This window comes from Archocentrus centrarchus, chromosome 11, assembly GCF_007364275.1.
Source record: "Archocentrus centrarchus isolate MPI-CPG fArcCen1 chromosome 11, fArcCen1, whole genome shotgun sequence".
Lineage (NCBI taxonomy): Eukaryota > Metazoa > Chordata > Actinopteri > Cichliformes > Cichlidae > Archocentrus > Archocentrus centrarchus.
In genome coordinates, this window is record NC_044356.1 from 21,768,023 (window position 1) to 21,784,988 (window position 16,966).

Genomic DNA, 16,966 nt, shown 5'->3' on the forward strand with positions numbered 1-16,966 from the left:
ACGTGGAAGGCAAAATAACAAACATCTTATTGCAAACACTGCAAAGTTAGTGCTAATGTATGTGCTCTTGGGCCTAGAGGTTCATGTCTTTAAAACCACAGAATGTGGGAAATTAAAGAGACTCAGAGTGAGGAACCCTATGCAGTGAAGATGGGCCCGTTCCTGTCAGTCTGTCACAGTACAAACAGCATCTGTCATAAACCTAGAAAAGTTGCTGACTAGTCAGTGCAATCAAGACTTCAATGAAAATGTCAAAGAAAAAGCATAAACTGCCAACTGAGGATAAAACGTTTCTCAGTATTGCATAGGTCAGCTTCACGTCTAGACAGTTATCACCTTAACCTTACCCTTTTGCAAAGAAGGTGCATGAATGCCTTGACTGTGGTGTGGTGTGTCAGGGTACATCTCTGAACCCTGAGCTTATGCAGGCAGAGACGCTAAACAGGATCCATTAGTGTACCGCATGCTGACACACTTGCTTGGAGCTTTTTCCCTTCTGTAGCTTTTCCAGTTTTGCCCCAGAAAGAACTGATGCAGGTGCTCCACAGAAAACCACACCATAATGAAAAAGAATCTGTGTGGATGACTGTCTAATATCTGTGTCCACAGCACAGGGGGCGATGCATTGTATTTATTTAGCAAATGTAATAAATAGTGGTTTATCTTTGGGACAATTTATTTCTGTGGCCCCTGGATTACCCTCGTGCAGACTCAGACATTTCCGCAGGCTCTATGCTGATTATCGGTAGGACACCATATAACAATTTTATACAGTAATAACTAGAATATATCACGGGCTATGTGTGTGCGCACATGGGTGTACAAGAAAGGAAAAGAGAGAATTACAGTGCTTGCACAAAGCTAAAAGGAGGAGATATGTGGACAGTCCTTATCAGAGCTTCTCCTGCACATGTCTCCAGTATGTTTTATGGCAACTTCTCCACTCTCTTGCTGTGAGAAATAGAGAACTGGTGCAGCATGAGGGGTAATGAAGCCTCCTACTGAGCCCTGGGGAGAAGCGCAATCTCCTCTCCACCATCTATCACCACTCCACATCCCACCTATGGAGAGAGCAGGCTGTGCCACGTCCCTTTCTCTTCCAACAGCATGAGCAGTAAGCAATATAATGTAGCCAGCAATGCATATGCGCACCTCCTGCTACTTTCTCCTTTAACTTTTCCTTCTGTCACTTCCATGTCACCCCCGTCTTTCACGTTTTCATTTCCTCTGCTTATCAGGTGTGAAATATATATACTTTGCAACCTGATTGCTTACCTTCCTTCTGCCTTTTGTGTATGTGAAACCATAATGTTACAGAAATGCTCATTATTTCTCCCCCTGTAGCCACGCCTTTAGCCCTACACGCCTATCAGAATGGCATGACCGGTCACGTTTATTTATTTATTTATTTTATTAATGCCACGGGGGCCAATAAGCATGAATAACATTGTTCTCTAATACCAACAAGGCATCCAGCCATGCAGACCCAGGAGACCTATTCACAGCAGCTTTTATTATAACTGTAAAGTCTTAATAAATCTAGTGGAGGCTTGTGTTTACATCACCTATTTACTGCTGAAAACATATTCATATCAGTAATAAGCCATTTTAGCTCAGCACACTTTAGATTTAAGAATGAAATAAGAACTGTGAAATGCACTACTGACATTATACATATATTAATAAAATTTCAGCTGAGGAGCTTTTTTTTTTTTGCCTCCTGTTTTGTTTTCCTGAAAAACAATTTCAGCACCCTAAAATTCTAGTTTTTCCTCAAACAGTTACTTTTTTTTTTTTTTTAATGATCACATTTCACTAATTCCTGTGGGAACTGGAATGGGAAAGGACTTCTCTGCAAATGGAAGAATATCAAAAACATCCAATAAAGAGGAGGGAAAAAATATATCCAAAGTAAAGTACTTGCTTGGGGCATGCCTGGAGCTGGCTTGTTGAAAATGGCATATAAATAATCCTAGTATTATTATTTTTCCCCCTACATTAAGGTGAAGAATAAGAATGTATTACTAAAATCTTGAGCCACCCTTTATTTCTTCATATTCTGTTAGGAAAATGGGAAATAGGTGCAGTCATTTATTGAAACAAGTGCAACGATATACAATATATAACAATCTTGAAAGTCAGTATTTGGTATGAATGCCTTTATTCATAAACATAGCCTGAACTCTCTTAGCTTTCTTCTAATTTCTTTAAGTAGCCTTCAGGAATAGCTCCAGGTTTCTTGAAGCTCTTCTTTGGATCTTGTCTAGTGGATACTGTTTCATTGTGTGTTTTTCTATCCAGGTGTGCTTTAGTTGCATTGTGATGCTGAAAAATGAAGACACTTTTCACATGGTACTGCATGGTGGATCAAAATCTGATGGTAGTCTTCTGTGTTCATAATTCCATCAGTTTTGACAAGATCTCCAATACCACTAGCTGAAAAGCAGCCCCAAGGACACACTGCACACCATGCTGAGATATGCCAAGTTTTTGACAAAAAAAAAAATATTTCATGCCTGTCAGACTGTAATCTTTGACATTTTCATGGATTCAATTAAAGAAATTGGAAAAATTATGTGTTTCTCTGATGGGCTGCTAGTTACAAAGTGCCTAAAGATAACATTTAAAATAGATTTTTTGCAGAGTTGTTTATGTGTAGACACCATATTGGTTCATCCCCTGAGTTAGGTGACTTTTATCTTGAATGATTCATAGATCAGTATTCAGTGGCTTAACAAACCAAACCAAAAAAAAAAAAAAACAATCCTCTAAAAATGGTCAGGTATAAGGAATGGACTGAAAATTAATGAAAAAGCAGCCAATGTCCAAAGAAAAGCTTTGAAAGACCTTCAGAAAGCCTGAAGAACTATTGCTCAAGACCACTTTAAAAATGACAAGAAAGTCTGGCTGCTTGGAAGAATAATACAAAGAAATGAGAGGTGGCTCGAGACTTTTGCACAGTACTGCATATTTTTAAGTATTTCACACACACTTCCACAGACACCTTTGCACATATATACCTTCAGCCAGTATATAGAAACTCAGTACATACATACAAATTACAGCACCTACAACCATAGACTTGTTTTTGCTTTATTCTGTACCCCCCGTCCCCTCCTGTTTTCTAAACTCGTGCAATATGTGTAAATAGTATCTGTCTTTTTGTCATACACAGAGGAATGATCATGGGAAATGAGAGCATTATAAAGACTATAAAAAGAAGTGAGAAAGTGCAAATGACAAGAACAAGAAACAGAAAAGTCAGAGTGAGATGAGACAGAGTGTAAAACGCCTTAAAACAGAAATGACTGAGACATGTGGTAAAAACAAAAGAGAGGAACACCGGTGAGGCCCCATGGCTCCTTTTGGTGAAAGATGGCTTCTGTTCTTGAAAGGGATATCAGCACGAATGCGCCATCCTTAGAGGAGATCTCACACAGAACAGTCTTCAATTACTAGCCATTCCTGCTGTTCCCAGTGGCAATGGGGGAACTCATGGCCTGGTACCCCATGCCCAAATCCAGACCTACTGGGAGCATGTGGTATTTCCATTAATAGAGTCTTGTATCAAACCGGTACCACTGCCTGCAGCAGTCTTTACTGCTCCCGCCCTTTCCCTCCCTCGTCATCTTTAAAATAAAACAATTTTTTTTTCATTTTGTTCTTTTTTTAATAGCAGTTTAATGGCCACTACTTCCATCTTACTAATTCTTCCATTAAATGTCTCTTTTTATAATACTTACCCGAATACTTAATGTCCTTTAATACTGTTCTCTTCTGAGTATTTGTTCTCATATGCACCCATTTGAGACTGGTTGCTTGTGTGCATTCATCCAGTACTGTGGATTGAAGCTTTTGATCCACTCTGCAGTGGCTGAGTGAGAAAACAGCAGCATACAGCACAGCCAAAGCATCCCATTCTCTAAATTAGAGACCACAGAGCGAAAACTTCTATAAGCAACCAATCAAAACCTCCCTAAAGTGCAATGCTTCGACTCAGTGACATCATTCAGCCGGGGACAAGACAGGATAGTCTGCCTAATTGCTCCAGATCTCTGTTTCTTCCTCCTCTCAATTGTTCTTTAGGGGGGCAAGTATTTGACTAAAGCAACAGAAAAAGAGTTTTAATGATACAGATCTGTTAGTCTTGTCAGTGCTTGTACAGTATGTGTAATCAATATCCCAAGGAGACACTGAAACAGCTCTGGAAACCAAATGATCTAGCAGTGTTACTCACCACACTGACTTTCACGGCATAGAGCAGGTCAAAGGGCAATGCAGCCACCAAGTCGATGATAAACCACGTGGTCAGGTAATGGATGCATATCTGTCGTGCGTCGAAAACCACCTGGCCTGACTTGCTGACAAAAGTGGTACGAAAATTGAAAACTATGTCTGGCAGGTAAAAAAGAAAGACAAACACAGGATTGGTGGTTATTATAAAGACTCAATTATTTATAAGTGGCAATGAAATAGTGTTACTGACCTATGATGAACAATATCTCCACGGCAATGTCACTGACGGTCGTGCTGCGGGTCAGGTCATCGTCGTTACCAATAAAGCACACATTATAGGGCACCGTCACGGCAACATAGAACGTGGCGAGCAGAATCAACCAGTCCCATCCTGCTTTGAATGTGCTGTAGTGTAGTAGGATGAATTTGGACTTCTTGGCATCTGCTACCTTGTACTCAGGTAGAGCTGGTGGGTCGCCAAAGACATTCTGGATGGTACAAGATAAGAAAAAAAAAGGCAGTTTACCACTTATTTCCACCTACAGTTAAGGGAAAGTACGTGCTCTTTCAATTCTAAGATCTTACATATCAAGATTTAATAAAAATAAATCTTCTGGTCATTACCAAGATTATTTAAATACAGTCACAGATGAATAACAACACGTAACATATTGCCAATTATTATTTATTTGACAAAAATAAACCAAAATCCAGAAACAGTGTGTGAAAAACACCCCATGATTCTACAGCTTGTGGAACCACCTTTTCTGTTCAACATCCTATTGCAAATGTCAGTTTGGGCCAAGCTTTACAGTAGCTCTCAGACAAGAGCCCTCGCATTTGACTCTAGAATACTTTGGTATTCAGAGGAGTTCACGGTCAACTCAATGAGTGCAGGGCGCCCAGGTCCTGTGGCTTCAAAACAAGCTCAAATCATCATCCCTCCACCACTGTGCTAACAGCTGGAATGAGGTGTTTGTGATGATGTGTGGCACCAACAGACATCTCCACTCTGTTCTCATCTGTCCAAAGGACATTGTTCCAGAAGTCTAGCGGTTTGTTTAGATACAACTTTGCAAACATAAGATGTGCTGCCATGTTCGTTTTAGAGAGAAGAGGTTTTTTCCTGGCAACTGTTCCAAACGAGTAATACTTGTCCAGTCTTTTTCTAATTGTACTGGCATTAACTTTAACACATAACATGCTAACTGAGGCCTGTAGAGTCTCAGATGGAGCTGTTGGATTTTTGCAGTTACTCTGAACGTTGCACGATCTCACATTGTTGGGACGTCGTGCTGGCAGTCGTCTTGAATGTTTTCCACTTGTGAATAATCTTTCTCACTGCAGAATGATGGACTTTAGAAATGGCCTTATGACCCTTCTCAGAAACAATTGCTCCAGTAAGATCATTGCTGATGACTTTCCTACTTGGCATTGTGTTAACACACACCTGAATGCTTTAGACCTAAAAACTGCCCAAACTTCTGCTTTCATAGAGGTACTCACACTTCCTGATGATAAATTAATCAAGTACAGTTGATTAGCAGCTCCTGGCTGCTACTTACCCTCTTAACTCCTACTTAGTTTTTTTACTTGCTGCATTCTGCATTTTGATTTAATTCTTGTTAAATAAATAATGACACAGTGTAATATGTCGCTTGTTGTACTTCACCTAAGGATGTATTTAAATAATTTTAAGACCCAGTAAAAACTAAAGGATTTTTATTATGTCCTGATATGTAAAACCTTCGAATTGAAGGAGGAGGTGCTATCTTCTTTACCATGACTATATTTTACTTAGAGATGCAACCTACTGTAGAGTACTGTATGTGCAGTGAGGAAAATCTACATCAATTCATCAAAGCTAAACTACTATGAGCTCAATAGCTACAAAAACTGATCAAACAACAGTTAAGGAGAAAAAAAATCTGACATCTGAATATAAAGCTTTTCCAAATTTACAGAGTGGTATATTGTTAAGTGACTTTTAGAGTGTTATAGGTTTGTAAATGTGTGAGTATATAATGTCTGAGCCTGATTGATTGTTCATATTTGTTTGATTCTTTAAATACAGGAGGACTTTGAATAAACCTTTCAGGCTGCTCTTCTCGCCCACTTTGCATTTGCAATGAATTTCTTGTCTTTTTAAAATGTGTTGTTTTTGTTCCTGTCTTCTGCTGTGAAAATAAAGGTTAGTTTAACTGCATATTAATACAGCAGCATTATTAACAAAGGAGTAAAATCAGTGCTACAAATAACTTATATTGTTTGTGGGAGATATCTGCTCCAAGCCCTTGACTTTGTTCATTATGCTTTACTAACAGCAGTCACGCAACTTCTTGATTCCCAAATTGCACAGTCCACCCCCATCCATTTTTTAAATGATCCTTCATCGTGCTGCACCCTGTCCCATTGTCTGAAGAGGCTGATGATACCTTGTTGAGTTTAATCTTGCTCTTCTCTCTGCTGTGGAGGTGACCAGAGATGTGGTAAAGCACGGTACTGCTCCGCAGACGAGCTGAACTGAATGGAGAGCCTGTTTTCACCCTGCCGCGCCGTCGTTCTGAAAATGCACACGGAAAAATTAGTACACACCGATCTACAATACTTTACCCCCCGAGGTTAACTGATGACTGAATCAGCCATTATGCTTGATGAAATACATAATATTCTGTCTTGAATAGGGAAACATGAATATGCAACAGCAGGAATGATTCATTTCTAAGCAAACTGTGCAATTTGATCAGAAATGCAAAGAAAATGAATGGTATTTACAGTTGTTGCTTTTTTTTTTTTGGTCAAAGAACATTTATTATGTTTTCATCTGCTACACTCAGGCAAATCTGTTGACTGATAATGTCTTATTGTGTACATACCATCTCCAACAAAACAGTGCAATTTTCAGCTTTGATAAGTCACCACTGGGGCAGAGAGGCAGTTCAGTACGGTGTATTTTCTGTGGTAAATTGCTACTGGTGTGGGACTGTGTGTAGTAGATAAAGTAGATAGTGCAGGAGTGATGTGTTGAGACTGAGGAGTTGGGTAATGGGAGAAGGCACTTTATTGCTGCTGGGTTCTAGGCCTCATTCTCACTGCTGCGAACCCAGAGGAAAGGACTAAGGCTAGATTGGCTTGAAAGGGGATAACAATGATAACAAAGCTGCAGAATTGAAGTGATAACTGCTTCTGAGTGTCCTTTGGAAAGTATATGAGTTCTCTGGTGTGTGTTGTGCATGTGTGTGCCTGTGGACCATAGACAAGGCAAAAAGACAAGGCTCATCCATAACGCAGTGCAGCCTTGGGGGACGCGACACGGAAGGAGCACAGAAGCAGAGACATGCTTATTTTTAGATCTAATGAATTTCCCTCCACTTTTAAAGCCATTCTTGTGCGGGTAGAGGGGGAGCACAGGTAGGGAGGGGTGCATGTCATGCATAAGTAGGAGAAGCCATGGATGGACTATAAAATAAGCTGGAATAGATGAGAAACTCATGGAGGGATACAGACATAAATAAAGGACTCGAGGAAGCAAGGAGCCAAGTAGAGGTGAGTAGAGGTTTTGCCAAAGGGGAAAAGATTTGTCAGAAAAGAAGGGAACAAAGAAAAAGAGGAGAGGAGAGTAAAAAGGCACTCAAGAGCCTGGGTTTCCCCTCTTTTACACGTCTTGTCCACGTCATCTAAACAGAAAGCAAATCCTTGAATGGCATCAAGGATTGTATGGAAACACCTGTCATAAGAGTTCCTGTTCTTCACACTTCTTAATGCTAAACATTTTGTAAGACGTTTTTCTCACTTTATAACTCTGGTTCTAAATAAATCACATTTACTTACAGACGCCATCACTAAATTCCTTCTGCATCTTCCCTGGGAACAAAATGTTTGAGAGACAAACCAGGCACACTCTCATTTGAACAAGACCGTCAGACTCAAGCCCATTATAGCATTTGTCTGTGTCAGAGGCATGCAGCATCAGCCTTTTTTTCTTTCCTATGAAAAGCATTTCATTATATTGGCAAAAATAACTTTGCTTTCCGCTTCCAGTTCTGCCTTATTTAAAGAAACAAGAGTAATTAAGCAAATGCAGAACAGGCAGGCCTGAGATGAGAAACATGAGTTTACTTGCTTCACAAGCACATGTATTCACACACATTGACCTTTTCTCTGGCTTTAGCTTAGCTTCTCATTTTATTGATGGAAATTAAAAAACAAGCTGGAAGCATGGATTGAAGTTCATTTTTTAAACTCTCTATCAGACAGAATATGCTAACCCCAACCAAAGCACCTTGATCAAAGTTAGGGAAAATCAAGTGTCCTGAATCACAAGACAGGAATTTACAAATAATTTACTTAAAGGCTTAAGTTAAAGATGGAGGCAGCATGGTGGTACAGTGGTTACCACTGTTGCCACATAGCAACAAGGTCCTATATTCAAATCCACGGGAGACCTGGGGCCTTTCTATATGGGGTTTGCATATTCTCCCCGTGTTTGCGTGTATTCTCTCCAGGTACTTTGGCTTCCTCTCACATTCCAAAGACTTGCATGGGGTTAGGTTAATTGGTGATTATAAATTGGCCACAGGTGTGAATGTGAGACTGAACTGTTGTGTGTCTCTCTGACTTAGTACTTGATGGAGAAAACCTAGTTGGCAAGCACAGTGGTAAGATGATTTTTGTAGTCGGTCACCAGGTTTGCACACATCTCAGGAGGGATTTTGGCCCACTCCTCTTTACAGAAACTCTAAATCCTTTTGGTTTCTTGGCTTGGTCCTGGGTCTTTGACCCGGTGTCAAGTAAGAGTTTTTCTTACTTGTGATTTCCTGTGTTCTTGTAATTATGTTTTGAGTTATGTGAAGGAGTTTCTAGGTTCTTGGTTATGCAATATTTAGTTATCATCTGTTGTGGTCCCTTTCTGTTTTCCCAATGGTGCCCTCATGTGTGTCTGGTCTCTCTATGTTGTCTGGTTTCCCCTTCTGTTCTTTCCTATCTTCTCTCTGTGTTTGTTTATCATCTGTCTCTGTATCAAGTTCATGTGTCTCAGTCTGGGGGTCAGTGTTTGTCAGTTCCTGTTTTATTTTGTTAGTCTCATGTCTCTTGTGCATTGTATTCAGTTTTGCTTCCCCTTGTCTGGTTAGATTCTGTTCACCACACTTTGTGCTCCCTTGCTCTCTGTTTTGCTTTTTTGTATTTCTGGCTCCAGCCCAGCCCCATTTGCATTTTATACATCTTTCCCTGTGAGTTTCAGCCAATAAAGCTGTGTTTAAGTTTACTCCCTGTTCTCCGAGTCCTGTGTTTGGATCCTACTTTGTCTGCCACACAGCCGAGCTGCGACATATGCAGGATTGCCTACAGAAGTTAGTTGTCAAAATAACTCAAGAAAAGCTGAGTGATTGTATAAGTGGATCTCACCACTTTCCTGTTTGAGAACGCAAGCATACTCAACTAACACATATTTTATGCAACAGCTTTAGGGGACTGTTTTTGTCTACATCAGTAAACAGCAGTTTAACTATTGGATCTAATGGATAAGTTGTTGCTGCTTATATTACAAAAATTCACATGCAAAATAAAGAGTAAATATTTGGGGAGTCCCCATTCTTGAGAGGATACAGAATCAATTCAGCATCACTTACATACATGCACATACAGACCTTCCCTCTTGTCCTCTTGGATGGCTTTGACTTTAGTGTCAGTGATGTCCTTAAATGAAGCCAGAAACAGCACCACGTCACCCTTCTCATTCTTAATTGGCACAATGTCCAGCAGGCACCAGAACAACACAACTGAAAGAGGGGAAACCACACATACATATATTAGCACTATTAGACACAATCTCTGATTGGATTCTGAATAGATTTACTGTGTGCATGTGTGTGTGTGTGTGTGTGTGTGTGTGTGTGTGTGTGTGTGTGTGTGTATACCAGTGTGTTTATGCAAAAGCAACAGTTCCAAAGATTCAGATTTATTAGTGAGCCTGTCTACAGCTGGATGCCCCTCGGGGGGAAGCAGAGACTTTAAATAGATCAAGTCACTGTTCCCCAGGCACAGCAAGAAATAAACCCATCTCTGAGATCCAATCTCCCACTAAATAGATTCCTTTTCAAAGGGACTACAGGTCATTATTGTGTGCAGTGTCTGATAAGAATGAGTGTCCTTGTTCTGATTATTGTAGACTTGTTAAATCCTTAATTTAACAACAAAAAAAAAAACTGTCACAGGAAACAGATTTTTGCACCCAGAAAACACATCTACCCCACAGTGTATCATTCTGTGCACACCGTGGTTGAGCCAATAAGTTTACAAAATACATGCTGTAAAATTATCCCCAGCCTGTAGTCCACCTCAGCTTCCTGGAGCATTTCTTTTTAGCTCACTGTTTTGGTTTCACAGATCAAAACCTTGGGACTGCTTTTACAGCTCTCATTAAAAGGCACTGTACACTGCCTGCTAAGCACCGAACAGCAAACAATTAGGAGTGTGCTAGTGAGCACAGTGGAGCATTCAGTAGCTAAGGGACAGATGTTTTTCACAGAAAGAGACTAAAGCAGACGGAGAAGGAGAGTAAACATTGGGCTTGGATTGATAGAAAAATTGAAATGAATGCTGTTTCTTGTCTGGATCTGCATATTGGCAGCTGTTTGCTTATGAGTTTACCCCATCAGCTTGAAAAGTGATCACGTCAGTGCTGTGTTTACAGCTAGCTTGAGTTCCTTAAAGGACTGTCTGGAAGTCTTGTTTATGTTAATTATTTAATCACATCAAATTATATCTAATCCACATCAAGCTGGGGAATGTGCATGGCTGGTGGTAAACAATAAGACAACATTTGATCAATTTCATTTTATTTATTTAAAAAAAATGATTTGTAGGTGAACATTTTTGCCCTTTAAAAGGAGAACTTGTCCTACAAATTTTCAGCACATGCATTTTGTCATTATGAAAGTAGAGATTTTTGCTCTACCTTTCCTTCTTTTCTGTTCAGTAATTAAAAATGAATTGGTGATCCAGAGGGAAATCCCATGGAGTTCCCTCCCATCACTCCCACTCACTGAATCCTCCTCTCCTCGTGATAACTAAATCACAGTATTTTTCATCTCCACATGTGTGCGTGTGAATATCTGTCTGCCTGCAAGACAAGGCAGCACTATCAAGTACACAGTGAGAGAAAGCGCCTTCCTGATTGCGATCATGCAGCGTTCGCTTTTCTCAGGCAGACAGACGGAGGACAAACTGAGTCAATCAGCCGCGTTTACTTTCGAGACTCTGCTGTGACAGACAAAAACGAGAGGGATGAGGCAACACAAAAAAGGCTGAGGCAGGGAAGGAAGCGGCAAGATAAGGAACAGAGACATATAGAAAAAACTGGTGCCAAAAGAACAATGTAGAGATGGCAATAAGTGTGGGACTGAAACAAATGGTATTGCCATAATAGAGAGAGGGAGAGAGAGAGGGAGATGAAATGTAACAAAAGGGCCATGTGAAAAGAAAAGGAGATGGTGGCAAAGGCAACAAAGCCAGAGAAAGATGTGGGTAGAAAATCACATCCGTGATGGTATTAGCAAAGCTGTGTGCATGCAAAATGCCCTGCGCGACCTGGTAAATTTGCTTTAAAAAGTCAATCAAAATAAATACATGCAAATGTGGTAAAACATCTGACATATCCACGTATCATCATCCCTGTATTACTCGTTTTGAGAGAGCATGCAGCATAGCGAATAATCTTCACAACTGCTGTCAAAACAGCATAATCACAAACAGCTTTTGATCAAGTCACAGTTTTCTAATCTCTCAATTTCTAACACATATTTGGTCCTCTGCAATATCAGATAGGTTTGGTCTGTTTGTTCATCCCCCATTAGCATTGCACTAAATTGCAGCCAGTTTTTTGATGGGTCTGCAATAAATACACTATATAGACAAAAGTACTGGGCCATCTATACATTACACCTACAGGAACTTCATGCCATGAAGCTCCAGATGCACAGTTTTTGTGCTGATATTAATGCCAGAAGAGGTTTGGAGCTCTGCATTTATTGAGTTAGCAGAGCGTTGCGGACTTTTATGTACTATGAGCCTCAGCACTCAGCGACCCCACTCTGTAACTTTACATGGTCTGCCACTTTGTGGCTGAGTTGCTGTGGTTCCTTAATATTTCCACTTTGCAACAATACCACTTAGAGTTGACATGGAATATCTAGGAGGGAAGAAATTTCAGTGTTTCAGCGTTGCAATGTTGCAGAGGCGTGTCAGCCTCTGCAACATCGCGAGGAGATCGGGGGCGGTGCCATTGGATTGGCAGACTGGGGTGGTGGTCCCCATCTTTAAAAAGGGTGTGCTCCAACTTTCGGGGCATCACACTCCTCTGCCTCCCCAGTAAGGTCTATGCCAGGGTGCTGGAAAGGAGGGTCTGTCCATTAGTCGAACCCCGGATTCAAGAGGAACAATGCGGTTTTCGTCCTGGTTGTGGAACGCTGGACCAGCTCTTTATCCTCTTGAGGATATTTAAGTGTGCGTGGGAGTTTGCCCATTGAGTCTACATGTGCTTTGTGAAGGTCATCCTGTTGTGCATGTCTGAATGGTGTCCAGTACAGCTCCTATTTTTGGATTACTCCCTGGAAGGCCTCTTCTGTCCCCTTCCAGTTGTGCCTTTGCAATGTGGGCTCAAGTGTGTCAAACCAGAAATTCTTCACCTGGGTTATTATTTTGTGGAAGTGGACAGACTCACAAGGAGTAGAGTGAGTTGTGACTGACAGTTGTGTTGGTGTGGCCAAAATACCCCTGCCTTCTCACAGCGCCCTGTGCCAGCCCACATTGACACAATGCAACGTGCCATAGTTCAGCTAATTTCTTCATCAGGTGCCTTAGGATGTTTCCATAGGAATCCATATCAATGGTCCAAATTTTTGTTGACCACTCCAGCGCTCAACTCCTCCTTGAATCGCCACCTTATCATGGTGGAGGGGTTTGTGTGTGTCCCAGTGATCCCAGAAGCTATGTTGTGCGGGGTCTTGTCCCCCTGGTAGGGTCTGGCATGGCAAATTGGTCCTGGGTGAGGGGCCCATGGAAATGCCAACAAGGGAACTGTTTACCCTGCCTAGGATAGGGTTACTGGGGCCCCACCCTGGAGCCAGGCCTGGGGAGGGAGCTCGAGGGAGAGCATCTGGTGGCCGGACATTAGCCTGTGGTGCCCGACTAGGCACAACCCGAAGAGACGACATGGGCCGCTCTCCTGTAGGCCCACCACCTGCAGGAGGCGTCGTAGGGGTTGGGTACAGTGTGTACTGGGCAGTAGCCAAGGGTGGAGGACCTGGCAGACCGATCCCTGGCTATCGAGACTGGCTACTGGGACATGGAATTTCACCTCTATGGTGAGGAAGGAGCCTGAGTTAGTGTGTGAGGTTAAGAGATACTGGCTAGATGTAGCTGGGCTCATCTCAACACATGGCCTGGGTTCTGGAACCAGTCTCCTGGAGAGAGGCTGGACTCTGGTCCAGTCTGGAGTTGCCCTCGGTGAGAAGCGGCGAGCTGGGGTGGGTATTCTTGCATCCCCCTGGCTTGCTGCCTGTACGTCAGAGTTTTCACTGGTGGACGAGAGGGTTGTTTCCCTGACTGTTGTTTGCGCTTATGTGCTGAATGACAGGTCAGAGTACCCACCCTTTTTGGAGTCACTGGGCAGGGTGCTTGAGGGTGCTCCATCCGGTGACTCCTTCGTCCTGCTGGGAGACTTCAATGCTCACATGGGCAATGACAGTGAGACCTGGAGGGGCATGACTGGGTGGATCGGCCTGCCCGATCTGAACCCAAATGGTATCTTATTATTGGACTTCTGTGCAAACCACAGTTTGTCCATAATGAACATCATGTTTGAACATAAGGATACACGTAAAGTACATAAGTGCACGTGGCACAGAGGGAGGCTGAGGACATTGAGGGTGGTCTGAGAGGAGTTTGGTGAGGCCATGGAAAAAGACTTTTGGACGGTATTGAAGCGATTCTAGCAAACCGTCAGGCGACTCAGGAGGGCACAGTGGTGATTATGGTTTATAGTGTGGGTGGAGTGCTGCTGACTTCAACTGAGGCTATAGTCAAACGGTGGAAGGAATACTTTGACCACCTCCTTAATCCTTAATTCTGTAGTGGAAGCAGAGTCTAGTGATGAGTAGGATGACTCGCCTATCATTGGGGGTGAAGTCACTGAGGTGGTTAAACAACTCCTTGGTGGCAGGGCCCCTGGGGTGGACAAGATTCGCCCTGAGTTCCTGAAGGCTCTGGATGTTTTAGGGCTGTCTTGGTTGATACACCTCTGCAACATCGCAAGGAGATCTGGGGCGGTGCCACTGGATTGGCAGACTGGGGTGGTGGTCCCCATCTTTAAGAAGGGGGACCAGAGGGTGTGCTCCAACTTTCAGGGCATCACACTCCTCTGCCTCCCCAGTAAGGTCTATGCCAGGGTGCTGGAAAGGAGGGTCTGTCCATTAGTCGAACCCCGAATTCAAGAGGAACAATGCGGTTTTCGTCCTGGTCATGGAAATCTGGAGCAGCTCTTTATCCTCTTGAGGATATTCAAGTGTGCGTGGGAGTTTGCCCATCCAGTCTACATTGTGGACTTGGAAAAGGTATTTGACCGCGTCCCTCGGGGTATCCTGTAGGAGGTCCTGCAGGAGTATGGGGTGTCTGGCCCATTGTTGCGGGGCATTCAGTCCCTGTACAACAGCAGCAAGAGCTTGGTCCAATAAGTCGGACTCGTTTCCTGTGGGTGTTGGACTTTACCAGGGCTGCCCTTTGACACCGATTCTGTTCATAATTTTTATGGACAGAATTTCTAGGCGTAACCATGTGGCGGAAGGCTTCTGCCTTGGTGGCCTCAGAATGTCGTCTCTGCTCTTTGTAGATGATGTGGTCCTGTTGGCTTTATCAGGTGGTGACCTCCAGCTCGCAGTGGAACGGTTCGCAGCCGAGTGTGAAGCGGCTGGCATGAGAATCAGCACGTCTAAGTCTGAGGCCATGATCCTCAGCCGGAAAAGGGTGGAGTGCCCTCTCTGGCTGTGTTCCTGCCCCAGGTGGAGGAGTTTAAGTATCTCGGGGTCTTGTTCATGAGTGATGGGAGAAGGGAGCGGGAGATCGACAGATGGATCAGGGCTGCATCTGCAGTGATGTGGACACTGCACTGATCTGTCGTGGTGAAGAGGGAGCTAAACGTAAAAGCAAAGCTGTCGATTTACCGGTCAATCTACGTCCCTGCCCTAACCTATGGTCCCGAGCTTTGGGTAGTGACCGAAAGAATAAGATTACAAATACAAGCGGCAGAAATGAGCTTCCTCCGAAGGGTGGCTGGCCTCTCCCTTAAAGATAGGGTGAGGAGAGTGGCCATTCGGGAAGGGCTCAGAGTAGAGCTGCTGCTCCTCCACATCAAGAGGAGCCAGTTGAGGTGGTTCGGGTGAGGTGTTCTTGGCTTGTCCTACCGGAAGGAGGCCCTAGGGTGGACCCAGGACACACTCAAGAGATTATATCTCTTGACTGGCCTGGAAACGCTTTGGGGTCCCTCCGGATGAGCTGGTAGGAGTGGCTGGGGAGAGGGAAGTCTGGGCTTGTCTGCTTAGGCTGCTGCCCCTGCAACCCAGCCCCGGATGAGCGGAAGAAAATGGATGGATGGATGGATGATGGATTGATGGATGAATGGAAGAAATTTCAGAAACTGACTGTGTGAATGGCAATCAGATCCAAGTTTATTTACTTACTTCTTCCCAAACGCACAGGTACAATTAATTACTCCATGGCTAGACACTAACTGGACTTCCATATTAGTAACCCATCTACATTGGAAACCTTTGGAGTGACAGACAGAAGAGCCTTAACCACAGGATTTATAAATTACAGGCCACCAAATACCTTGGCCTAAATGAGGACTTAGCTATTACTGCTTTTTTATAAACTTCACTTGCCTTTGAAAATGCATTCCTCTTGTCTGTGGCTGATGCTGCTGTGGGTTGCTTGTTTGATTTGAATTTGATGAATGTTGTGGGCTTTGAGTCGATATCCTTCTGGGCTCCTGCACCTGTCCAGGTTTTTAAAATGTCTGCTACCGGTGGAACATCACTTGTGGAATATTCCACTCTCATCCTAGGTGGAAGCTTGCCATTGGTGGAACACCAGTGGCAAGAGTTTTCATGACCTCCGTTTAACTCCCTGATGAAGGCTTGTATGCCAAAATGTGTTGGAGTTTTTTAGGGTAAACATGACCATGCCAAGCGAATAAAAACATTTAAATTTTATTTGAAAAGAGATTGCATTGGAGTTCTTTGATTACTTAGCCTATGTGTATGCCTTCCAAAGACCACCTCAAACAAAAACAATCCGAAGGAGTGCAGGAAACACTCCTTCTCAAAAACGGTTGTTTTCTTTTCGATTATGATTGTTGGGATTTTCTCTGTATTATTGTAGGGTCTTTACCTCACAATATAAAGCACCTTGAGGCCACTGTTTGTTGCGATTTGGTGCTATATACAGTAAATAAAATTGAATTGAACTGAATTCACTTGCATCTTTTAAAACAGTTCAGTATTGTGTCCAAGTAGAAAAAAAAACTCTGTTTCCCCTCACTCCCAACAAGTTGTGGTTGATGGCTGCCCCTCCCTGAGCCTGATTCTGCCAGAGGTTCCTTACTTTTAAAAGGGGTTCTTTGCTTCCCAATGTCACCAAGTGTCATAGGGGGTTGTGTGATTGTTGGGATTTC

At 42.8% G+C, this 16,966-nt stretch overlaps 1 protein-coding gene across 1 annotated transcript in view; it reads right to left on the bottom strand.

The window, feature by feature from the left end:
* The window catches only part of kcnh8 (potassium voltage-gated channel, subfamily H (eag-related), member 8), a 70,820-nt gene that overhangs the window by 23,308 nt on the left and 30,546 nt on the right, over nucleotides 1-16,966 (bottom strand). Inside the window, exons 3-6 of the mRNA XM_030741250.1 lie at nucleotides 9,885-10,016; nucleotides 6,672-6,799; nucleotides 4,487-4,724; nucleotides 4,238-4,395 (exon numbers count right to left, since the gene is read on the bottom strand). Of these exons, the coding sequence (XP_030597110.1) occupies nucleotides 4,238-4,395; nucleotides 4,487-4,724; nucleotides 6,672-6,799; nucleotides 9,885-10,016 (656 nt within the window). The remainder of the gene's footprint in view (nucleotides 1-4,237; nucleotides 4,396-4,486; nucleotides 4,725-6,671; nucleotides 6,800-9,884; nucleotides 10,017-16,966) is intronic.